The 25,767-nt window shown below is 43.9% G+C and overlaps 1 protein-coding gene across 4 annotated transcripts in view; it reads left to right on the top strand.

The window, feature by feature from the left end:
* Nucleotides 1-22,507, top strand: part of SLC41A1 (solute carrier family 41 member 1) — a 42,780-nt gene extending 20,273 nt beyond the window's left edge. For all 4 annotated transcript variants that reach the window (XM_035121430.2, XM_060277117.1, XM_035121428.2 and 1 more), the window contains exons 4-11: nt 9,589-9,660; nt 10,126-10,270; nt 10,367-10,513; nt 12,151-12,298; nt 12,801-12,880; nt 13,194-13,328; nt 15,238-15,386; nt 18,793-22,507. In XM_035121430.2, coding sequence (XP_034977321.1) covers nt 9,589-9,660; nt 10,126-10,270; nt 10,367-10,513; nt 12,151-12,298; nt 12,801-12,880; nt 13,194-13,328; nt 15,238-15,386; nt 18,793-18,978 — 1,062 coding nt within the window. In that variant the 3' untranslated portion in view covers nt 18,979-22,507. The remainder of the gene's footprint in view (nt 1-9,588; nt 9,661-10,125; nt 10,271-10,366; nt 10,514-12,150; nt 12,299-12,800; nt 12,881-13,193; nt 13,329-15,237; nt 15,387-18,792) is intronic.
* Nucleotides 22,508-25,767: the final 3,260 nt, after the last annotated feature.

Genomic DNA, 25,767 nt, shown 5'->3' with positions numbered 1-25,767 from the left:
TCAGAATGTCATCCTTTATTTTCCCATTTAATCTATTTTTACAGTTTCCGTGAAAACAAAAATGCAGAAATGGTAAATTGGGATTAAATTGGGAATATGGGATAGCATTTTGATAAGGGAGATGTTGTGTGAATATTGTGGGGAAAAGATTGCATGCATGAACACCACCAAGTCCACAATAAATTGTCATTTTGAAGCACTCTTGATCTTGGAGTCATTGAAATCCTACTTATTTTTCTGATTCATATCAAAATCCATTGGTAGTAGATATCACATCTCAGGCAAAGAGGCCAAAATAGTTCTTCACTCCGTGTTTGATATTTCTTTGACTTGCTGGGCCCTCCCCCTCATGAAAGTACATAAACCGTGTTTATGGAAGACAATCTTACTCAGCTATGAGTGATCGCCAAAAAAGAAGAAGAAGGAAGTATAGAAGCAATTATTTCAGTACAAAAAGCAGCCACTGTCCTTGGCTTAATATTTCAATATATCTGCTTCATTAGTACAATAAGGATGCATCCTCAGCATAAACATCCTGCTCTTGGCCTTCATGATGCAAAGGAACACAAAAGCTAGTCTGATTTGCACAGAAAATGTTGCCAAAAACCTAACCTTTGGGAATAGATTCTGGGGTGAGAAGCTGGGTGTGTGTCTTGGTTTGTGGATTAAATCTGTTTTCTTATATTCAGATACCCTTGAAAATTCCTTTGTTGAACAAGTGTGCTTGAAATATAGGCTGGGGAGATACCAAGAGGGGAAACAATGAGTTCCTGTATTCGTGCAACTTGTGGTGGGGTCTTTGCAGCAGGGGAGCATTTGTTGAGAGGGATTTGTACTGGAGAACTGGCAGGAGTGAAACCCTCTTTCCCTTTGCACCTGCTTATTCTCTCCCCCACCATCCCACCCTGCCAACAGTTCCCCCTATTAGCAAATACAGGCGTGGAACCAAACACTTGCCCTGCTAGTCCAGTTTGGTTCTTGGAAAAGAAGCCTGTGATTGAGGATGCAGTGCCTAAAATTATGTGGGTTCTGCCGTATTTGCTTGAATCTCCATGTCTCCATGCTATTGGAGAGCCAAGTGGTAGCGTACCCCCATGTAATGTAGAGAGAAGTACAAGAGAGTTGTGAGAGGTTAGGGCAATGCTTTGTGAGCCTAACTTAACCATCTGGCTCATCTCTGCCACCATTTCTGTTGGCTATTGGAACATCTAAACATTAATGCAGCATTTGCTTAGCTACAGTCTTTCTGTATATTTTCTCCAACTAAAACAGTTACCGGTAAGTTACATGCTGACATTCTGTTCCCGTTCAATGATTTTGAATGATGCCCGACGTCTGCTTGGCACTTCTCCACCCGGTTCTTTGTGAAAGGAGGCAAGCTGATTGTTCCCACTGTACAGAAAGGGCAAAAAGAGGCAAAGGCATACTTTGTCCAGAGTTGGAATGGATCCCATATCTTGGCATAGGCATGCTGTCCATTTGTCAGTGGGTGGTGTTCTTCTCCCCACACCCCAAAGAATGTGGGGACAAAAGGCTTTTTCATCCTAGCTGTGTTGCTGCATGGAGACTCCTTGAAACAATGCTTGTTGCACTCTGCTTGGACACCTTCATGGTGCAAGCTCAGCATTGGACAGGCTGCCATTTGCTTCATTCCCTTGCCAATGCTGAAGTAGGCAGCAAGACCATGAGGTGAGAGTGCTTACCATAACAGTATCCTGCCCTGCCAATATGGAAGAGGCATGAGTCTGCTGCGCCATGAGTTATGCCAGGCACCTCATGCAAGCATCCGCCTCTGTTTCTTGGCTTTTCCTAATCAATCTTGGATTCACTGATTCCAACTTGCACCAAGCACCTACCTCTTGATCGGCTGGATGGTGGAACAAACTCCTTTTCAGCCTTTTCTGCACAGCTGTAAGGAACAATGCAGAGACCAATGTCTGCTATTGCTTCCCTGAGTTTCCTGGCCCCTGCTCCATTCATTCTTGTATAAGTGGCTTTAAAGGCTTGGTCAAATTGTCCTGTGAACCTTGAAATCCTTGAAACCTTGGGCATAGTTGCATGCTGCTTTAATGGTGTCACTTGAAGTGACACCAGTGTGTTTACAGAATTGCAACCAAATGCGGGGGGCTTGATCCACACTGGGACCACAATTTGTGGAGAGAGGAGGCTTAACACTGGCCTATTACTGCCCCCTTGGTAATAGCAAAGCAATGGAAGTATTATTATTTTACTATTCCAATTTGCTGCACAGGTCACCCCACTGTGCTACTGATGCTCCTACTAACTACTGTAGTGGGTTTTTTTTGGGGGGGGGGGTCAAGGTGAGATATGGAAGAAACAAACATTCCTCTCCCTATGCATAGTACTGTAGTCCTGATCTGCTTTGGGTGCTCTGTGCTTGTTTTTAATTTAAAGCAATGGCAGCAATGGCACTTGTGATAATAATGATAATGATGATGATGATGATGATGATAATAATAAATAATTTATTCATACATACGTACCCTGCCCATCTGGCTGGGTTTCCCCAGCCACTCTGGGCGGCTTCCAACAGAATATTAAAAACTAGTATCATGAAGCCCGTTTAAGTAACGGGTGCTAGAGGAGACCTGTTGCTCTAGCAACCTCAGGGACATGCACAGAGCTGATGAAGCGGCGGGTCTGCTCTCCAAGTCCCAATGGATAGAACTGACCCGATGGGGTAGGAGTTAGGAGAAGGCCTCGCTTTCTTTCCTCCTCCACTGAGGCCAGCAAGCAGCCCTACGAATTCCCTTCCCGGACCTCCTACCTCAGCCCGCCTCGAGCGCCGCAGTGGCCTGCCCACCTCATTCTCTCTCCCGCCAGCGTCGCTCCTCGCACGGATGAGCCACCGAGCCGCGCCCTGAGGAGGCTGGGCCCGCCTCTCCCATCAGGGCCTACAAAGAAGAAGAAGCAGTGCCCGGCGAAGGGGAACAGGCGGTCCTCGTGCCCGCCTCGCCGCCTCAGCCTGGCTCGTCTCCCTGCCGGGCCTAGTGGGCACCAAGCTCCCCTCTCCGAAGTGTCTCTGCACTCCAAGTCCTAATGGCTGTCCGTGGGGCCCATGCGCAGTAGCGCAATCCCACGGACACACGGACTGGACGCAGAGACACCTGGATATTATTATATAGGATATGATAAAACATAAACCATTAAGAACAGTGCAACTATAACAACATGTAGTTTGACCACTATCTGTCTTCCAGTGATGGAGAGAACGGCCATATAGATGGGGCAAGAGTGGAGATGCAATAAGGTTTTGCTTTCAGTGTGTAGCTCTCCTTCCCAGGAACTGTTGAGTTTCAGTGCATCTATTTCTATGGATGCCTTGGAATATCTCCTTAATGCCATAGTCCAGATGTGAAGTAAGGCTGCATAACCTCATGAGGCTGAAGGTATTCCAATCATTCACTTGGGGACCATTCTCAAAATCTGATGGTGTGAGGGAACAAAGGAACTTTACAGAAAGTACCTCTCCCAGAATAATGCAGTAAGTAAACAGCTGCTGGAAAGTGATTATTCTACGGCCTCCATCCTGCCACCACCACCTTCCTTGGTCTCCCCACCCACCCTGAAAAAGTATCTGAATTGGTTACCCTGAATTCTTCACAAATGCAGGTTGGGCTTGAGTTTGACACATCTCGCATAAACTCACCAACAATCTCTGTCATGACCTTGACTTGGGCACTATTTCCTTTCTCTAAATAGTTCTTGCTCTGAGCTGTGCTTCCTAGGACTTGTGCCGCTATCATACCACTTAAGCTTCTGCTACATTCCAGCAGAGCTTAGTGTCACTGGCAGCAAGAGAGTCTTGGCAGGGAAATGAGACTCCCTCTTGCTGGGTAGAAAGCCTTTCACTGTTTCCCACCCTCCTCTTGACACTCTGGCAAGTCCTTGGATGTAGGGAGCAGAGTTGCTTAATAGCACCTGCCGCTGGTAAGGTGGCCTGCAGAACCTCAACGTTCCTGGGGCAAAGCATAGTATTGGGGCCCCTCTCCTGCACACACTTTGAATGCTATCAGTAGATGGCATAAAATAAAAAAAATCCTTCAGTAGCACCTTAAAGACCAACTCAGTTTTTATTTTGGTATGAGCTTTCGTGTGCATGCACACTTCATCAGATACACTGAAACAGAAGTAACCAGACCCTTATGTATATTCAGAGGGTGGGGTGTGTGTGTGATGGAAATGGGTGATGGGCTGATAGGAGTAAGTGGCATAGTATATTTAACAGCATAATATTGACATAATGCATTCTGTGGCTTAGTCTGCAGTTTGATTGTGAATGCCAGTTCACTAAATAGGCAAAGCTTGCTGTGAGTGGAGTTAATGCGTCTCCTTCACATTCATAGCTGCTGTTTATCCTAGTTTGACATTACTCCTTTAAGGAAGCACTCTAGCTTACCTTCATTGAGTTTTGGAAACAGAATTATAACATTGGAAGGGACCCAAAGGGAAAACTTTTCCTATCCTCTTCAATGTGGGAATCACAGCTAAAGAATCCTGACAGATGGCCAGCCAACCTCTGTTTTAAAAACCTCCCATGAAGGTGAGCCTTCCACCTTTGAGGTAGGTCTGTTCCACTGTCAAGCAGTTCTTACTGTCAGAGAGTTCTTCCTTATGTTTGGTTGGAATTTCCTACCTTGTAATTTGAATCCAATCGTTTGGGTCCGACCCTCTGGATCTGCAGAAAACAAGCTTGCTCCATCTTTTTTTTATGTCTGCAGCCCCTCAGACATTTGAGGATCACTATTCTATCACCTCTCAGTGTCCTCTTCTCCAGTCTAAACATGCCTAACTTTCTCATAAGGCTTGATTTCCAATAGGCTTCTTATTTGACTCTACAAAAGGACCATAAGAGGAGCCTATTGTGACAGGTCAATGGCCCCTCTAGCCCTCCATCCTATTATCACAGTGGCCAATGGGATGCCCATGGGAAACCAGCAAGCGGCTCCTCCATGCAATGATGCAAAGAGGTGGGGGAACATTCTTTCATATGTGGTGGACTTGTAAAAAAGGGTAAAAGAGCATTGGGAAATGATCCATAATAATTGGGGGGGGGTGTTTAAAAGTACTCCCCCCCCAAAAAAAGGGTCCTTTCTGTTGGGGATAATTCAGACTGAAATTCCCAGGTATCAAAACATGGTTATGTTTTGTTAGCCTGAAAATGCTAACATTTGTTAGCCGTGCTTTGTTAGCCTGAAAATGGAAAACGAACGAGGTCCCAACCAAAAAAGAATGGCAACTTAAGCTGACAGAATATGCACAATTTGCAGACTTAACATATAGAATAAGAGAGCAAGAAGAACATACGTTTAAAGAAGATTGGAAAACGTTTATTGAATATATGGGAAATAACTGAAAACGCTGGCAGCATTAAGATAAATTCAACAGTGTAAATAAGTTTTGATGGATGCAATAATGGAATACCGAATGGTATAGTTTTTGTAAAATATGCAGGGATTTATGATATGTAAAATAAACCATGGAAAGAGAAGAAGGGAAGTCATTGATATCTTAAGGATGTAAAATGAGTATTCTAAATTGTAAAACAGAAAATTTAATAAAAATTTGATAGATAGATGATGATAGATAGATAGATAGATAGATAGATAGATAGATAGATAGATAGATGAAATCAGCAAGCAGGAAGCCCATGTATATTGATAGATAGTAGGAAAGCCAGTGACATTGTTGCATGTTCCAATCAACATCTGGATATGGCTTTTCCCCATGCTGAAAACGTGGCAGGTGTAGCAGCCCGAGAACATCTGTGTGAAGAGGAGCTGGTGCTTGCACAGAGATCCCTGGATGCCACTTTGCAAACCATTCCCTTAGCAGAATTGCATTGAGGGGGATGAGATGCAAACCTTTCTAAAACAAGGTTGCAGGACAGTGCTAGAGGTGGAAAAAAGCTCCGCTTCAGTCCTTGTTGGGCTGTTTGCTTCCTTGAAGATAAAGTTTGCTTCCTTGAAGACTGCAGTTGAGTTCATATGTGTTGAAATCACATGGACTCCTTTCTCAGGGCAAAGGATCCACGGGGGGGCCCACCTGCAGTGGGAAGAAATCAGGAGAGGCTTCTTGAAGGAGGTCTTCTGGGGGCTTGGTCATTAGGCTTGCTGTGTGGGAAGGAAGCTTAGTACAGCTTCTCATTAGCTGCGCATTAAGACTCCCAAAATAGGGTTTGGGTTGTGTTTTTTTGCCATTTAATATTTTTTTCCTTTCTCTCCTGCATAGGGGATTAAAATTTGTGTTTGCCTACAGCCAGGTTATGCTGATGCCCTAACCTTATTGCACGAGAACAAGGAGTCTCTGGGCCAAATTCACAGCAAAAGTAGCAGCAATTTTAGCACTGCGTGACTTGGATCCCACTCTTCTTGGTGGAATGTGTCTAATTTAGGGCTGCTTTAAGCCTCTTTTGTTTGCTGGACATTCCGTTGCTGATGGGAGTTTTTCTTTCTGCGTGTGCTGGTGAACAGGGGCTTGAAGGGAAAATAAGACCACACGATTTATGGACAGAATGTAAGGTTGAGGAAATGGCAGGCAATGATTTCCATGACAGTGATGGGCCTTTGACCAGCTGCCAGAAGTACTTAGTGCTGCTGGTCACATAATTTCCTAGTTTGTGTGTTACACTTTTCTCACCACAAATATTTATTTAGAGCAGTGGGAGCCCATTCTTCAGCCAAAAGGCTTCCAGCGCAGCTTAAAGGTAAAGGGACCCCTGACCATTAGGTCCAGTCGTGACCGACTCTGGGGTTGCGGCACTCATCTCGCGTTATTGGCCGAGGGAGCCAGCGTACAGCTTCCAGGTCATGTGGCCAGCATGACAAAGCCGCTTCTGGCGAACCAGAGCAGCACATGGAAACACCGTTTACCTTCCCGCTGTAGCGGTACCTATTTATTTATTTTTTAAATTATATTTATTGACATTTTCAACTTAAAATTTACATTCACATTACCATCTTACATCGTATCATGAACAACCATCAAAAAAAAGAAAGAAAAAAGAAACAAAAATGAACAAGAAAAAATTACAAAAAAGGCAAAAAGCAAAATAAGAAAAAAGAAAAGAAAAAGACAAAGAAAAAAGAAAAATCCAACTAATATTCCTGACTCTATTCTAATTGTGACTTCCTCGCTCCTCCCTTTCCGAGTCTAAAGCAACCTCTATTTGGCAATTTTTCATTATTTACCAATTACAAACATCTCCATTTTATTCTTAATCTAATTCCATATATAAAAATTATTTTTACCTCATAATAAATTTCTTTTTACTCTAAATATTCCCTTTAGCCTATTATTTATTCACTAAAATTATTCTAACTTATACAATTCATATTCTAGTATCTCACTCAACTCCATAAATTCTATAATCTTCCCTCCTTCACCCTGTGACCAGTCCCCGGAAATCCTGAACCAACTCCTGTGTACAATCCAAGTCAAGACCATTTTATCAGTCCCTCATTTACACTCCATCTCAACCCACTCCATCTCTTACCCACTCCAGCCCAACTTCTTCCACCCAGCACCCCCTCTGCCAACCCCCCACTGGTTTTTTCTTCTTGTCTCGCCATTTAGAAAGTCCTTCGCCTGGATCTTGCCTCCCTTCTCTCACTAAGGAGGTTCGGATCCAGGTCGCTTTCTTCAACACAGCTTGGTTGTTGTTACCAGGGACCTGCCCCCCCCCTCTCACTGAGAGAAGCAGCTCCTGGAAATCTATGTCCAAGTAGTGGTACCTATTTATCTACTTGCACTTTGACATGCTTTTGAACTGCTAGGTGGGCAGGAGCTGGGACCAAGCAACGGGAGCTCACCCCGTCACGGGGATTCGAACCGCCGACCTTCTGATCGGCAAGCCCTAGGCTCTGTGGTTTAACCAACAGAGCCACCCGCGTCCCTTCCAGCGCAGCTTACATGGAATCAAAACAAGACACTCCCTACCCGCAAGGTTACATTCAAATAAATTAGTAAACAACACACAAGGGAAAAGGGAGAAGGAGGGAAGAGGAAAATAAAACTCTAAGCTCATGCACCAATTTCTAGAGACAGTTGTTCCTATATTGACTAGCTAGCACAGTCCAGAGGCAGGAGGTGCCTGATAGAGCTAAGTCTTCGGCAAAGCGGATGCAATGAGCCCTGATTCCTATCTCTCCTACTGAGGCAGCCTGAGAAAATGGCTGCCCCCAGGTGACAACAGAGAGAGAGGAGGCCTGGTAGAGCTGGCCTGTCACAGCTGAGCCGGTGACATATGGTCACCCTAGTGCCACATTACAGATTCCACTCGGTGGTTTATGGCTTCTGATGGCACAATAAGGAGTCGCGCAGCAGTATCTCCTGGGCTGCTCAGAAATTGTCAAAAAGGATAATGATCTAAAACCTGGCCCAGACTGGGAAAGCAGACAAAATGGTCTCTGGCCTCATCAGCACCCTCAGCTTTTGTAGCTGCAGTCAGTCAGGCCTGCAAGGAGCAGGTCTTCCAAGACTCAGAACCATGGTGGTATCTGAGTTACAGATTTGACCCAATTTATTTTATGAGGGACCCCTTCCAACAGAGTAAGGACTTTCACTGTTTAAGCAGGCTGTGGAGTGGGTAGAGCTTGTATTCTGGATAAGCTTTATTCATTTTCTGAAGTTACTTCTTGGATATCTGCCAGTGGTGTGTTTCTTCTTTGAGTCCATTTGACACGAGCGTTTAATTCCATTACTTGAGCCCACAGGGACCCTTTCAATTTTCAAGATTTCAATAAATGAAATTAAGCATAAGTCAAAGGGGAGCATGTCCATGATATGCTCAACTGAGCACAGTGGTGTTGGGTCCTGGGACCCAGAAAACATGAAAAGTTGCACAATATATTTTTACAATAACTGTTAGCAACCTCTTTAAGGCATTATGTATCTAAGGCTACCCATTATTTCAGATCTATAGCTCTGCTGTGTTAACTTGGCTCTTTTTAAGTCCCTTGTGACTTGGTGAAAAGCATGTTTCTAGTCCTCGTGATAACTGATGATGTGAGCAGTAATGGAAATCATTCTTGGACAGAGCCATGCGGGTGGAGTGGGGATTCTGCGTCTTAAACAGCAAGTGGTATACCACCTCACATAATGTAAATCATTATCTTCCCTTCCATATCTTCAGTTGGAATAAAAGGCAACTGGTTTTTTTCTGATCAAAGAATTGGAGTTTTCTCTGGTACAGTTTGCCTATTGCACTGCTGTGCATTACTCCATAAAAAAATCAATATGCTGTGGAAGTTCACTCCCAGTTCTTCTAACCTTGAGTTGGACCTTTTTGCTGAACCTGAGTTTATCTTTGGCTGTGGGACCAGGGCAACTAAACTTATATATAGTTATACATGCAAGGTATATGAATGAATGTAATAATAATAATAACTACTTCAACTGATCCACATGCCAAAATGGCCCAAGCCTAGACTCATAATAGGCTACTAGCTCCCTACATATTAAAATCTGTGGTTTAGCTGTACGCATCCTTTGAAAACCAGTTCAGAATGCATTGGTCCATTTGATTTATGTTGAAATATAATGTTTAATCTCTGTTTTATCTTGCAGGCTAATATTGGGCAAATGGACACTCCCAAAGAGCTTTGGAAGATGATAACAGGGAACATGGCTCTGATTCAGGTGAATTTTGGGCAAGAGTGTGATATCTTTAAACATGAAGGGCAGCTTGTAAGGAAACTAAAGTCCTAACTGTCAGTTTCTCTACAATTTCTGAATGCCTCCATCATGTTATCACCAGCTCTAAAGAATGAGCAGCATAGTGCCAGACACCCCTGCTATCGGATTTGTTTGCAATATTTAGGGTCTGTGTGCAAAAAGAATGTCTCTCCATGCCCCACCCTCCCCTCCTGCCATAGCCTGGAAGAAGATGTGTATCCTTTGTGTTTGACCCAAAGAATAGGAAGCCTGTGTCTTCAGAGCAAAAGAGCTGGCTTGGCTGGCTCCAGCAACAGTGAGCATGCAGTGTTGGTCAGTAACCTGTATGACTGCTGTTAAATTGCAGTAGTTTCCTGAATGATTCTGCACAAATGGGAATAGGAGCTTCAAGTTCTTTTTCTCCGACTAATGCCTATCTGCATCTTCTAGGTTCAAGCAACGGTGGTTGGCTTTCTGGCTTCAATTGCTGCAGTGATATTTGGCTGGATCCCAGATGGGCACTTCAGCATTGGCCATGCCATTCTCCTCTGTGCCAGTAGTGTGGCCACAGCCTTCATAGCCTCCCTTGTGCTGGGTAAGGAGCAAACGCTATATAAGGAGGGAAGAAGAGTTGCTCTGCTTGCAGTACCTTTGCAGCAAGACTGAAACATTTCCTTTCTCTGGTGTCTAGGCATGATCATGATTGGCGTAATCATTGGCTCCAGAAAGATGGGCATCAACCCTGATAATGTGGCTACGCCTATAGCTGCCAGTCTCGGTGACCTCATCACACTTGCCCTGCTCTCTGGAATCAGCTGGGGTCTCTACATTGAACTAGGTAAGCTGAAGGCAATTGCATGACCATGTTCTGTATGAATCATTCTGTTCATTCCCTATAAAATTCCCAAGCCTATTCCCAGCAGTCTCATTTATAAGGTGAATTCACATTTGTACTGGTGTCTGACGCACACCTGATGCTGGCTCCCTGCAAGCATGGCTTGCAAATCGGATGTGTGCTACCTTTCCTCTGTCCTCATTTCCATCCCACTTCTCCTGTTACCGTACATGTGCACGCACACTAACCATGATTAATGCCAACCAGGTTCCCTCGTAACCGTGGTTTCGACTTTTTTGCCTTTCCAGGGGAGCCATTGTTTGACATTGGCTTTAAAGTTGCATTTGACATGTAACTTTAAACCACGAGTAGTTCTGACAGTGGAATGGAGAGGGAAGGGAAGGTTGCTGATTCTCTGTTCCCAAATCATGTTTTTCAGTGAGCCGTCTTTACATCTGCTCAAACATCTGTAGTTTATTACTGCGGAGATTATGAGAAAAAAAGTTCTTCTGTCCTGTTTTTGAATGGCTGTTTTGGTGGGGATTCAACTACATTCCTCTGCTTTAGTTGTATATTAAGAATAACAGTAACAGCTGCCACAGATGTCTGTGCATATGGGAGATGGTACTACTTGAAAAGTATCCAAGTATTTTTGACCTGGAGGACAGATGATAATATACTACTCCAGAAATATCTAAACTGCCTACAGTGGTACCTCGACTTACGAACGACTCGACAACCGAATTTTTCGACTTACAAATGGGGCTAATGGCTGAGCGCTTACGAATGTCTCGACATCCGAAAGGAAACCGCAGTGGTTTTAGATAGGGATTTTTCGACTCACGAATTTTTAGATAGGGTTGCTTTGACTTACGAATTTGTCCGTTTCCATGCATTCCTATGGGAAATCACGTTTCCAATGGCGTTTTTCATCTTACGAATTTTTTGACCTGCGAAGGTGCCTTCAGAACGGATTAAATTCGTAAGCCGAGGCACCACTGTATTTCAAGGGGAGAGAGTGCATTACTGCTGAATCTCCCACTAGCAGGCTCCAGTGCCTAACTCTAGCTCCGCCATCCCCATTGTCCCTGCCAGCTGGGAGCCGGAAGTGGGAAAGGCTGCGCTAACTGCATCCATGTGAAGATCTAATAAAGTATCAATGCAAATGCATTTTTTACTTCAGAAGGTTTGGGTTGCTGTGCTATGGTTCTCCTTAGCAAGACCCTTATGCCCTCTACAGTGAAGGTTAGGACATATTGGACTCATGGGAAACTTGTGACCCAAAGGCACTCACTGCACCTAAACTGATACTGGTCCTGCAATGATCTCAGTCAGCCATGTGGACTGAGAGGTGACCCAACAGGGACTATAGCATTCTGTCCATGTGTAGTGCAGGGAACAGTGCTTTTGAACTTCTAAAATAAATATGAGTTGTTGTGACCTTAGAATACTACATTCATTGGAATGGTGTTTTGCGTCTGCAGATATCAAAGATTCCCTTTGGCCTTGTGTAGAAATTTAAATCCTAAGCAGGGCAAAACAGGCTGCCTTCTTCAATGAGTGAAACTGCAATATGGTGGCTGTCTTGCCACTAACCGCGATGGCGGTTCTTTGACCTCTGGTTTCTTTTTTCCACTCAGAGGAGAAAGCCTATGTGAATCCACTGGTGTGTGCTTTCTTTGTTGCCCTGCTGCCCCTTTGGATCATCATTGCCAAGAAGAATCCAGCAACCCGGGAGGTGCTGTACTCTGGCTGGGAACCAGTCATCATTGCCATGGCTATTAGCAGGTAGGAAGGTGGCAAGGGGCCGTTCTCTAGGAAGGATGTCTTGGCCTCAGACTCTGAGCCACGTGGTCTGTCTGCTGCTTAAGAAGCAGGTAAAATTGTTGAGGGGGGGGGGGGGAGGAAGCAGGCATTATTGTTCTAAATTGGGTCTACCCTTTAATTGGGCAAACTATTCAGAGTAAGACTGAGAGTGGCTCTTTTACCACGTCATTTAGTCACATGAAACTAGTTTTGTGAAATCCATCTTTAAAATGGCCTGCTTCTAATTCTTTTCTTGTCCTCAGTGAAGACAGACCGCAAATGACTGGATGTCAGTTGATTCAAAAGCACTTTATACACTTCAAAGAAACATTTCAAATAAAGTTTAGGAATCATAGTAATTCACTGAGCGATTCCGTTGCATCATTGAAAACCAGAATTTTGCTAAGTTGGCAGTAACTCTCTTGTGCAGATAGCTATTCTGCCCTGAATGTTTTCTTCACTTTCTTCCGTTTTGTTCTTACAGTGTTGGAGGACTGATATTGGATAAAACTGTGTCAGATCCAAATTTTGCAGGGATGGCGGTCTTTACGCCGGTTATAAATGGTGAGTTTCTTTTCACTTGCACCAATCGCACATTCCCACATGTCCCAGGCCTTTCTACCACCAAATGCCTACTGGGAACAACTTTCATTATTTAATTAATCATGGATTCATTCGTTGTGTATTTTTAAAATGTAATTTAATGTTCCTTGTTTCACCAACATTGGAAGGATTTGTATTCTGAAAGATGGGATATAATTAGTAGTAAGAGTTTTTTGTTTTGTTTTTTTAAAGTGTATTGAAGTGGTCCAGGAATTGGTTCCGGATGCTTCAGGGAAGCTATTTCAATGGTTCTCTCTCTCCTCGTTCTTTCTAGGTGTTGGTGGCAATCTGGTGGCTGTCCAAGCCAGCCGCATCTCCACTTACCTCCACATGAGTGGGATGCCTGGAGAGAGCTCTGAGGCGGCCCCGCGAAAGTGTCCAACTCCTTGCAGCACTTTCTTCAGTTCAGGTAGCCAATGTGTGTAGTGTACTGCCTCCCCCTTTTAATATGTCCTTTTAAAGTCACAGCATCTCAAAAGTGAAGCTAAGATTTGGTTGCTTCATAGGGAGGAAGACCAACTGAAGATTTGTCGGTTGACTCCGACTTAAATATTCACCATTCTAGCCCTGTAGGAAGCCAGTCAATCTAAGCACATCTCCTCCTGTCTTGCTCCTGTATCCTAGAGAATTTTGGGAGTTCTAAACACAGTTTGGCCTTGTGTCTTTGGAAACCCTTGGTTTTTTTTCCATTTCCTTGTTCTCCATAACAAATCTTCATGCAAATTAAAAGCAATTTAGTTGTTCGTGGGATTGCAAACTGCATCTGTGGAACTATTTTGAAGCTCTTGCTAGTATTACAAAATGCTTGAGCGAGCCTGCAAGTTTTCTAGCGGTACAATTCCTGCCAGATTCTGTAGTGATGTTTTGCCTTCTTGTAACATAAAGCTGGCTCCATACAGCTCTCCTTCACTGAGATGGCCTAGGACAGGGAAGAGGAACCTGTAGCTCTCCAAATGTTGCTACAGCTACCATTGTTCTTGACCATTAGCCATGCTGTCTGCAGCTGATGGGACTTGCAGTCAGACAACTTCAGGAAGGCCACACTTTCCCCATCCCTGGTCTAGAACTTTGTATGACTACAGTTTTCAGAATAGTGCAGAATACAGTGTCTTCCTAAGGATTTTTTTGTTGCCTTGGCTAGAAATGTGCTCAGAGAAAGCCATCACAAATGTAGAGAAAATCTTGGAAATTAATTGCAACTTGTTGCAAAGATGCACTAGAATTTTGGGGGGGTGGGGCTTCGTTCACATTCATTTGCTGAGGGTTCGTTGATCACTGTTGCTTGCTGTTACACAGACTTTCTACAAGTCCTGGCAAATGTGAGCTAATTTTCATAATCCGCTTGGTGACAGATAAGTCTCAATTATGTGACTGAATGGAACATCCAAAATAAAAATACACTCCTTATTTTCATATTTCAGTTGCAGGAATTCAGATTGTTTATCATATAATTCTAATCCTGTAACCCTGACACAGGGACCCAGGTGGCGCTGTGGGCTAAACCACTGAGCCTAGGGCTTGCTGATCAGAAGGTCGGCGGTTCGAATCCCTGTGACGGGGTGAGCTCCTGTTGCTTGGTCCCAGCTCCTGCCAACCTAGCAGTTCGAAAGCACATCAAAATGCAAGTAGATAAATAGGAACCTCTATAGCGGGAAGGTAAACAGCGTTTCCATGTGCTGCTCTGGTTTGCCAGAAGCGGCTTTGTCATGCTGGCCACATGACCTGGAAGCTGTACGCCGGCTCCCTCGGCCAATAATGCGAGATGAGTGCGCAACCCCAGACTCGGTCACGACTGGACCTAATGGTCAGGGGTCCCTTTACCTTTACCTTTAACCCTGACACAGAACATAGATTTCTGTCTAATGGGTAGAAGAAGTCAAGGCTGCTTCTCCTAATTAATTTGTGGGATAACTTAGCTTTTGTTGTCCAAGCTGTGGTAACATCTAAGTGAGATTATTGCAATGTATTCTACGTGGGGCTGCCTTTGAAGATGGCTTGGAAACTGCAGTTGGTGCAGAGTTCAGCAGCTTGATTGCTGATCAGGACAAGACGATCTGAGCATGTCACACCAAATCAGGCCCAAATCAGAGTGCGGGTTTTGACCTATAAAGCTTCATGTGGTTGATGACCACCTCTCCCCACGTGAACCAACCTGCCCTTTTATACATATTACTTGTATCTTTAGGGCGTTTTACACTTGATTTTAATGCTTGTATATCATAAGTCTCTTTGAGTTCGACTTTCTGAAATGAAGCGACTAATAAATATGATGGTGGTGATGCTAACTCCTCAGCTGCCTCTTTGCCTCTGTTCTGCAGATGTGAATTCCCGGTCTGCCCGCGTGCTCTTCCTCCTGGTGGTTCCTGGCCATCTTGTTTTCCTCTACACCATCAGCTCCATGCAAGGTGGCCACACAACACTCACCTTGATCTTTATCATTTTCTACATGACTGCAGCACTTCTCCAGGTAAGTCAGTTGCCTTGTCAGTGGTGAGACTGGAATTTGATTAGAACGGTGAGCGTATACAGAATTGCAGCATGCTCCTTTGGTATAATGGGACACATTATACAGAATACAGTATTGTTTTCAAAGATACAATTGAATATATTGTTACTACTTTTTAAAAATCAGTTGTTGTTGTTGTTTAGAAATTAGATTTCCTCCTGAGAAAAGGAGATGTGGGATGGTAGACGGTGTTTCCATGTGCTGCTCTGGTTTCGATGTTCCGTTGCGCCAAAAGTGGCTTAGTCATGCTGGCCACATGACCCGGAAAAACTGTCTGTGAACAAACGCCGGCTCCCTCGGTCTGTAAAGTGAGATAAGTGCCACAATCCCAGAGTCGTCTGCAACTGGACTTAACTGTCAGGGGTCCTTTACCTTTACCTTTTTTAAGTTATCAAGTCAGCCAGAATGAATGATGGAAGGAGGTGGGGGCGAGGCTAGTGAAATGGATGCTGATTACTCTCAGCTGTCCTTGCAGCAGATTTTGGCTTCCAAAAATTCTTGGGCACAAACTGCAAAGTGCAGGAAGAAAGAGAGGCTGTGGCCAGGGAACTTTCTGCCAAAACTTACCACTTCCTTGTCACTTGCGGAAGTGGCTACAGACTCTCTCAGTCATGTCAGCAGCTGAACAGAACCTCAGGGAAGTGACTTGCAGTTCTCCTGGGAAGAAAGAAGACATCCTGCCAGATACAGCTCATGGACCCCCACTGTGCTTGCAGGCGCTTGGAAAGTTTAGAAGGGAACTTTTGGTAAACTTATCATTCCAGGGACATTGCATAGTACAGGTCGCTTCATTTCCAAAGGTCTGGAGGGAGACCTTTGCATAAGATAGTATTTCTCTTACTACGTATAGTGATTTGCAGTAACTGTAATTGTGGCAGGAAATGTTATAGCACATATTAGCTGGTGCTATATATGCCTAACATTGCCCCTCTCCAACTTCGAGGCAAAAGGGCATCTGGGATCTAAACAGCTTGGGACCTAAATATCTGAAGAAGCATCTCTTCCCATATTGACTTGCCTTTGTGCTAAAATCAGTTGTGGAGGCTCCATTGGTGGTTGCAGAGCCAGTGGAAATCCACTGGGCTGCAATCAGGAAAAGCAGGAGTGGAGCGTCTCTACCAACATCGTTCAGCCCAGACACTGAGGCCTTGCTCTGAGGGCCTTCTGGTAGTTCCCTCACTGCGAGAAGTGAGGTTTACAGGGAACCAGGCAGAGGGCCTTCTCAGTTGTAGCGCCCGCCCTGTGGAACACCCTTCCATCAGATGTCAAGGAAATAAACAACTATCTGACTTTTAGAAGACATCTGAAGGCAACCCTGTTTAGGGAAGTTTTTAATGTTTGAAGTTTTATCGTGTTTTTAATATTCTTTTGGGAGCCACCTAGAGTGGCTGGGGAAACCCAGCCAGATGAGTGGGGTATAAATAAATTATTATTATTATTATTATTATTATTATTATTATTATTATTATTATTATTATTATGGCTCCTGTGAAAAGCCAACATTTGGTGGCCCCAAATGGATCTTCTCAATTTTGTGTCCACTTGGCTCAGCACCCTGTGAGATGGAACTGCCCGCACCGTCCTAAATCTGGCAGTGAGGGAAAGGGCATCCTCTGTTATGGCACCCCTTGAGATTGGTGTTGACTGTTGTGAGGTTTTGGGCACCAGCTGAAGGCCCATCCAGCTGAGCAGGCCTGTTGTTTGTTCAGGTCTTCTTCTTCTTCTTCTTCTTCTTCTTCTTCTTCTTCTTCTTCTTCTTCTTCTTCTTCTTCTTCTTCTTCTGCGTTTTCTATTTCTATTTTTCGTTCTCTTGTACCCAGTCCTGTTACCTTGCTTATGACAAAGAGCAGGCTAATTCTTAATTTATTTTGGGAGTGGGAAGAAAAGCTTTTCAAAACAGTAAGAGCCAGAGGCAACATTTCCCCCTCTTTTAAATGGCTTTCATTTACACCTCCACCAGGCTGAGGAGCATCAGCAAGCGAGGTGGGCAGTCAGTTGTTTCTCATGAGTAACCATGTGCAGAGCATCACTTGCCCTGCCAGCTGGCTATAGGTTCTGGAGCTGTAGAGAGAGAAGGCCAGAGATGAGAACGGCCGCAGTATTTCAGGCTATAGAATCTTCTCTCTTCCAGTCAGCTCGCTGCCACTGCTTGCCCCACTATAGTGGTGCCATCAGGGCAGGACTTTGGGATGGAGGTCCTGGGCTCCATTCAGCAGAATGAACAGGAGGGTTCCAAATACAGCAGGGCTGGCTGGCCACATTTTGAAGACGACACTTCAGCACAGGGGTCTGAGGCAGCTCAGCCCTGAGGGCCAAATGTGGTCCTCCAAGTCTCTCCATCTGGCCCTTGGGAATCTCTCTAGTCTGCACAAGCTCACTAGCCCTGCTTTGCAACCATCTTGAGGGCTTTGCCTGTCTGGAATGTGTCCTTCAACTCTGACCATGTCTCTCGCTTCCTTGGATTGAAGAACAGAGAGGGGGCTGCTTATGTAGAAACGCGCTGTACAAATGGAAAATCTGCTTTTGTTGTTCTCCCTGCTTTTCCCTCTGGCCCCATCCCTTTGGCATGTGGCTCCTAGAAGGGCATGTGGCCCTGAGACTGGAAAAGATGTAGATGCTTAGCATCTGAAGAGGAAGGCCCTATAAATCTACTGGGTAACTTTGGAATCGGAACTTAACTACATTACTAGAAGTGGGGAGTCTCCGTTAATCCACCACATTTGCGCAGGAGTGGCTGTTGTGTCTTTATTACTGAATTGGGGCTTGCATTATCATAAAATATTGGATAACTAACTGGCCCTGCCACGCGTTGCAGTGGCTAATCCGTGACTGCCCCCACCCTGTCCCGATCTGTGACCTATTCTGTTCCTTCCCCACCCACCCCGCTCATCCCTGTGAATCCCCCAACTCCCTCTCCCCCCTCCAACCCCCACCCAGGTGAGTCAGTACCTCCATTCGGCCTAGTCTGTAAAGGCTTTGGCCTAGGAGGAGGAGGAGGAAGAGGAGTGGGCGGGATCATGGCAATATTTGCCATCTGTTCCTTTGATGTCCACTTGAGGGCGGTATATTTTGCTTTTTTAAAAGAGAAAATCGCGTTTTTAGGTGTGTTAGGGGTGGGATCTTAACAATCTAAGGTCTGCAAACAGTCTTGTATTGGTAAGGAACGCTGTATCCAAATTTGAGCAGAATCGGTAAAGCAGTTTCTAAGAAAAGTGGACTATAACAAACATGGCCCTTCTACATTTATATATATATAGATGCTGTGTATACCAGGCTTGCTTTAGTGCTTCAGTTCAAGACCAAGCATGCAATTCCAGTGGCCTTGGCATCAGTGGCTAATGTGACACATTGTGCTTCTGTCTTCTAGGTTCTCATTCTTCTCTACATTGCCGATTGGATGGTCCACTGGATGTGGGGCAGAGGCATGGACCCGGACAACTTTTCTATACCTTACCTGACAGCGCTGGGCGACTTGCTTGGGACAGGTCTGCTGGCCCTCAGCTTCCATATTCTCTGGCTCATTGGGGACCGAGACACAGACGTAGGGGACTGAAGCTACCCTTCCTCAGCATCTCCACTCCCCGGCTCTTTTCCTTCAGTGACATTCCCCACCCCCACCCCCACCCCTTCTACAAAGCCTTGCTTGCCACCCATTGTCTCTCTTTGGGACTTTAACTTTGATACTGGATTCTCATTATTTTCAATGGGAATTTTATGTGGTTTATATTTCAAGCCAAGTTTGTACAGGAAAAAAAATGTTTTAGGAAGGATAAAAGAAGAAGAAAAATATGTAAAGACAATCACCAAGTGCAATTTCATAATGGTTAATATCTGAACTAAAGGAAGTTACAGAACAATTGATCAGATTTTTAAGAAATCCCACCTTCCCCAGTTTGCACCCACTCAAGACACTAAATGTGAAGGGTGTGTGTGTGTGTGTGTGTGTGTGTGTGTGTGTGTGTGTGTGTGTGTGTTTGAGAGAGATGCAATTCATATTTGCTTTGTTATTTAAACTAGGTACAAGAATTCTTTGCCTATTGTCACAAATGGATTCTGAGTCGGATTCAGTGGTTTGGATTCTGTGCATGCTTCCTTCAATTTGTCAACACTAGTACTGCATCTGATTTGACCACCTAACAAGGCCTTCATGGCTCAGAAAATTGACCACTTGCCATTAGTAGACTGCCCTATAACTCGAATTTGACTGTGTTGCATCCTACCGTAGATTGAATGTTCTTTAAAGGAGGTTGAGCTACTCGGAATAACAGAATGATTGGTGGGAATAGACCAGATTCATTCTCTGCTGAGGAGACCGCAAAAGCCTGACTCAAGAAGAGATGTTTATGGTGGACTTCCGCTATTTTATACTATACTGTAGTCTTAAAAGTGATATGGCTAAGATCCACGTTGTTCCTGTTAGTTGCCACTTAGTGCCAGTTCCCTTGCAAAAACATGACCATCCATTATTTTTTAAAGGCTGATACAAAGTACAGCTTATATCCAACTGCCTATCGCTGTTAAGGAGAGTTGGATTTTCACTGCTTTACACAGAGCCTGGATGCTTGCTCTCACCTAATGCCTTTTTAAACCTATTGCCTCTTCTATGCTGCTTCGTTTATGAATGGTCCATTTTGATCTGAAAAACGATGAACCAACTGGTTTCGTATTCTCATTGTCTCCAAATTTTAAATGCCGGCGTTGAGATGAGTCATGGTGCTGCACTTTGACGTCAACTGTGGGTGCTTTGCAGCTCCTGAGTTCTCAACACAAGTTATCTGAGGGCATCTGCAACATCAGAGATGCTGGATATTTCCCAGTCAACCTAGTGACGTGTCACATCTGTATCCTTATATAGTACAAAGCAGTTGGTTCATGTCAAAAGTCTTCACTTATTCAGGGATGAAAGCTCTTCACTTGTATGTTTTAAGTGTTTGTCTGGAAGATCAGCTTGGTGTAAACCCACCCACCCCTCTTCCTAGAGGTTACCCTCTCTATGTTGAGGTCACTAAATATGGCACATCCTGGGTTTGTTTGTGGGTGCATTGTATAGCAGCAAGTAAGACCCATCTCTCACTTTCAACACTAGCAGGTTCTGGCTAAGGATGTAGTATTAAAAATAAATTGTTCTATTTTATGACTGTGAATCTGAAGAAATGTCATCCATTCTGACAGAGTAACTGTCTGGAAACTGAAACAGCATTTTTTTTTATCTTGGAAACATGACATTTATTTTTAGTCTCAAATGTTCTGTAGAAGACTCCAAATACTGGGAAACCTAGAGCCTGAGCACTCCGGATTTTACTGCATTCTGAGCTCCGCTGGCCAGGGAACATTGGGGGAAATACAGATTTCTGTGGGCAATGCATTTCCTCTTTTGAAGTGCACCATGCTCACCACAAGTTCTGCAAGCCCCATGCTCTGGTCCTCATGTAGCTGGAACCCTTCGAATGAGTAGCTCATGTCTACCTATTCTTGTTAGGCACTCTAATCAAACACATTGCTTCAATGCAAACTCTACTTAAGCCAGGCATGGCCAAACTTGGCCCTCCAAATGTTTTGGGACTACAATTCCCATCTCCCTGACCACTGGTCCTGTTAGCTAGGGATGATGGGAGTTGTAGTCTCAAAACAACCGGAGGGCCAAGTTTGGCCATGTCTGACTTAAGCTCTCTTTACTTAGCTTCTCCACAGTGGAGCATCATTTCATAATGTGTTTTCTCCTTTTGGCTTTAATTCCTAAATGAAACTGAAGCGCAGAGAGGAAATTAGAATGGATGTGTCTGGAATACGCAATGGTCTTCTGAAGAAGATTGAGGTACTAGATTTGACTTGCTATGCCTAACAGGCCCGAGATTAGATAGAATACCTGTTGCCTTCAGAAAGGTGTATGGCCTTTTTATATTTTAAAAAAACCCACTAAGCATAACAGGACAGCTTTTGCTAGCAACAATTATGCTTGCTGGGCTAGAGCATAAACAAGTTTCCTATAACATTTGGATTTGGGACCATGGCCTTCTAAATAACTCTTGGAGGCAGCGTTGCTCCAGTTCAGAAGGCTTGAACTGTGATCAAAATGAAAGATCTGGATGGAAATTTGTGCCAAAGTGGTGCATAAAGGGCTCAATTGGACCACTGTACTCTCGAGGCTGTTAATCTTAAACAGGGGCTGTTTTAGCATAGTCCTGTGGCTTCAGGAGGCCTATTTCAGACTGCCCTGAGCATTGGCGCCCTCTTACCAAGCCATCAAGAACAAAGCTTTGGGACCACAGTGCAAAAGTGTATCTAAGGCCATCTTTTCAATCTGCATTGCAGGGTAGCCTTAATTATGTGGCACAGTAGATGTGGATAAAGATGTCAAACTTATGTGAATAACAGTTCTTGCACAGCTGAAAGCGATACCCTTCTGACTTCCAACTGGGAGTACTTGTAAATAACATGGTTTCTGCTTAAGAATGGGCTTTGTCAACATAACTCAGTGTTATCTAAAGGGCCCGGGGCTTTCATCTTGCCTTCCCATAGCTGTTAAATGTTAAACTTCTATAATGGCCTTCATCTGTCTCCCCTCTGTATGTGTTGTACTGTTGGATGCATCTTAAGTTTTCAGCCTTGTAACATTTGAGCAATCCGTTTCTTTATACATGGAATCCCCTTTGAACATCTTTTCTTCCTCATTACATCCGTTTCTCTAGTCAAAGTCTGTGTCTGTGCATCCCGTGAAAGAGTGTAACTCTCCTGGTCTTGGCTGCAAGACTTAGCCCCAGGCCCAGGAGCTGGAGTGTGTGCATGTCACTTGGGTGGAATCCCTAGATTTTATTATGTATGCAGTGGGGTGAGATGGGGGAACAAAGTGGGTGTGTATGAACAGAATTTAATCTCAAAGCGTTGAAGAATAATTTTATTCTCACCGGTTGCACTCAAATGCATGTATATTTAAACCTGGCTGCAAATGACGATGAAGCTATTGGTTTACACCTTTATTAAAAGAAAAAGAAACTCATTATTTATAGTTGCTGTAACTGAATTGACAGATGCCAATTTAACTGATAAATTATATTTGGTAAAATAAAGATTACATTTCTTTATACGGCTTGTGGTGGTTTTTCTGCAGTTGAAGCTTCACTGGTCCTTTTGGTATGTAAAACACAACCCCCACTTCTAAGCCCCATAGGTTCTCTAATCCACAGTCCCTAAATTTCCCTTGTCTGCCTGCCCTGCCCTACTCCAAAGCCCAGACCTCACAGCTTTCTCCTATTACTAGGCCATGTGATATTCTCCTTTTAACACCACTCATCCTGCCTACATTGCATAACTTCTGGTCATGTGCTCACCTTCTTTAAAAGACAAAGTGAGTCACGCATGAAATAGTGCAGTTTGTAGAGCATGGAAGCACGGGACTCTTAATCTCAGGGTCGTGGGTTCAAGCCTCACGTTGGGCAAAAGATTCCTGCATTGCAAGGAGTTGGACTAGATTACCCTCATGGTTCTTTCCAACTCCACAGTTCTATGATTCTATTTAAAAATCTGTCCCAGCTCTCCAGAATATGTTGGCTTCTGGTCAGCTGGTACTCGCCAGTGAATATAAACCTGAGATCTGCTTCCACCAGTAGTTCAATGCTGCTTTAAATTGCTGGTTAAAGGTAGCATAAATAAGTAAATAAAGCTAGACAAAGTGAAAGTTTGATGACATTAAACAATCAGTGAATAATCTGTGGATTTGGAGGGAGAAGACAGCGCAAGCTTTCGTGGGCTCAAGCCCACTTACTCAAATGAATAAAGTGAAACCTTAGCTGGCAAGTATATAAAGTAGAAGTTAAACATCACCAATATCAGGGCCCAGGGGATTCATTATCTGCTCATCTTCCATGTGGTTTATGCTGACAACTCACTGATGGCCTTCTGCATTCTACACAGGACAGACAGGTCAGTATACAAAAAAATTAACTGAGACAAATCCCTCATAGGAAATGTAAATACAGTGGAACCTCGGTTTATGAACACCTCGGTTTACAAATTTTCGGTTTACGAACGCTGCAGACCCATCTGGAACGGATTAATTCACTTTCCATTACATTCAATAGGAAAGTTCGCTTCAGTTTATGAACGCTTCAGTTTATGAACAGACTTCCGGAACCAATTACACCCATGCTTCAGGTTAAGTACGCTTCAGGTTGAGTTCTCCGCGGACCCGTCTGGAACGGATTAATCCACTTTCCATTACTTTCAATGGGAAAGTTCGCTTCAGTTTATGAACGCTTCAGTTTAAGTACTCCGCGGACCATCTGGAACAGATTAATCCACTTTTCATTACTTTCAATGGGAAAGTTCGCTTCAGTTTATGAACAGACCTCTGGAACCAATTGTGTTCATAAACCGAGGTACCACTGTATGCATAAACGATTCCAGGACTCAGCTATACCGCTGCAAATAAAACGTTTTAAGTGCAATATACAAAGTGACACTAGATGGTGATGTAAAATTCAATACATTTTTTTAAAACACATTTTAAAAAGCATTTACAGAACTTTTTTTTTGTTTGTGTGTTGATTCCAACTCTAAGTGATCTTAGTGAGCTTCAAAGAGAGAATGCAACCTTGAACAACTGAATTAGTATATTCAGTTCTTGTTCCCTCACTTCAAAAAACGATATGGTAGAGTTGAGAACGGTTCAGGAAAGGGCAACCAAAATGATCAAAGGGATGCAGCTCCCCTAGAAAGATTATAAAATTGTGCGTGGCACAGAGAAAGAGGATAGAGGAAAGAGTTTATTTTAAGCACTTGCATACCCCAAGGACGACCTCTCTCCATAGGAAGCTACCCAGACCCTGAGAGCATTATCTGAGGTCCTCGTTCATGTGCTTCCTCTATGAGCGGTCCGAAGGATGGCAACATGAGAACGGGCTTTTTCTGCAGTGGCTCGCCTTTTGTTGAATGCTCTTTCCAGAGGGGTTCCCCTGGCACCTTCATTAAACACCTTTAGGGACCAGACACAAACATTCCTCTTTAACCAGGCCTTTGGCTGATTGGCATCTTATATCCCTTTTAAATGTGTTTATAGGAGAGGGGTTCCAAGCCAGAATTAAGATTGCCGGAAGAAATATCAACAACCTCAGATATGCAGATGACACAACCTTGATGGCAGAAAGCGAGGAGGAATTAAAGAACCTTTTAATGAGGGTGAAAGAGGAGAGCGCAAAATATGGTCTGAAGCTCAACATCAAAAAAACCAAGATCATGGCCACTAGTCCCATCACCTCCTGGCAAATAGAAGGGGAAGAAATGGAGCAGTGAGAGATTTTAGTTTCTTGGGCTCCTTGATCACTGCAGATGGTGACAGCAGTCACGAAATTAAAAGACGCCTGCTTCTTGGGAGAAAAGCAATGACAAACCTAGACAGCATCTTAAAAAGCAGAGACATCACCTTGCCGACAAAGGTCCGTATAGTTAAAGCTATGGTTTTCCCAGTAGTGATGTATGGAAGTGAGAGCTGGACCATAAAGAAGGCTGATCGCCGAAGAATTGATGCTTTTGAATTATGGTGCTGGAGGAGACTCTTGAGAGTCCCATGGACTGCAAGAAGATCAAACCTATCCATTCTTAAGGAAATCAGCCCTGAGTGCTCCCTGGAAGGACAGATCGTGAAGCTGAGGCTCCAATACTTTGGCCACCTCATGAGAAGAGAAGAATCCTTGGAAAAGACCCTGATGTTGGGAAAGATTGAGGGCACTAGGAGAAGGGGACGTCAGAGGACAAGATGGTTGGACAGTGTTCTCGAAGCTACGAACATGAGTTTGACCAAACTGCGGGAGGCAGTGCAAGACAGGAGTGCCTGGCGTGCTATGGTCCATGGGGTCACGAAGAGTCGGACACGACTAAACGACTAAACAACAACAAGGAGAGGGGTTATTGGTTTGTGCTTTCTCATTCTTGTTTCTATCATGCATTTTGTGTTTTTATCTTGTATGTTGTATCTTGTATCTTGTATGTTTATGTTGTGAACCGCCCTGAGATCTGCAAGTGAACGGCGGTATACAAATTTAATAACAATAGTGCAAAATTCAACAGCTGGCATTGGAGGAGATTTTATACGCCAACACTCAGTGCCGGGTTTACGTATAAGCTAAACAAGATATAGCTTAGGGCCCCACTCTCTTGGGGCCCCCCAAAAAATTTCACTATTAATATACTTCTTCTTAATTGTATTTCAGTTCAATAAAATACGTATTTTGTTGTGTGTAAATGGCTTTAGATACCTATTAGGTCCATAAATTACCATATAGCATATATTCAACACAAAAAACAGCGACAACTTCTTGTTGACAAAGGACAGCTGGACATATAAAGG

Source organism: Zootoca vivipara, chromosome 7, assembly GCF_963506605.1.
Source record: "Zootoca vivipara chromosome 7, rZooViv1.1, whole genome shotgun sequence".
Taxonomy (NCBI): Eukaryota; Metazoa; Chordata; class Lepidosauria; order Squamata; family Lacertidae; genus Zootoca; species Zootoca vivipara.
This window is presented reverse-complemented; position numbering and strand designations above follow the sequence as displayed.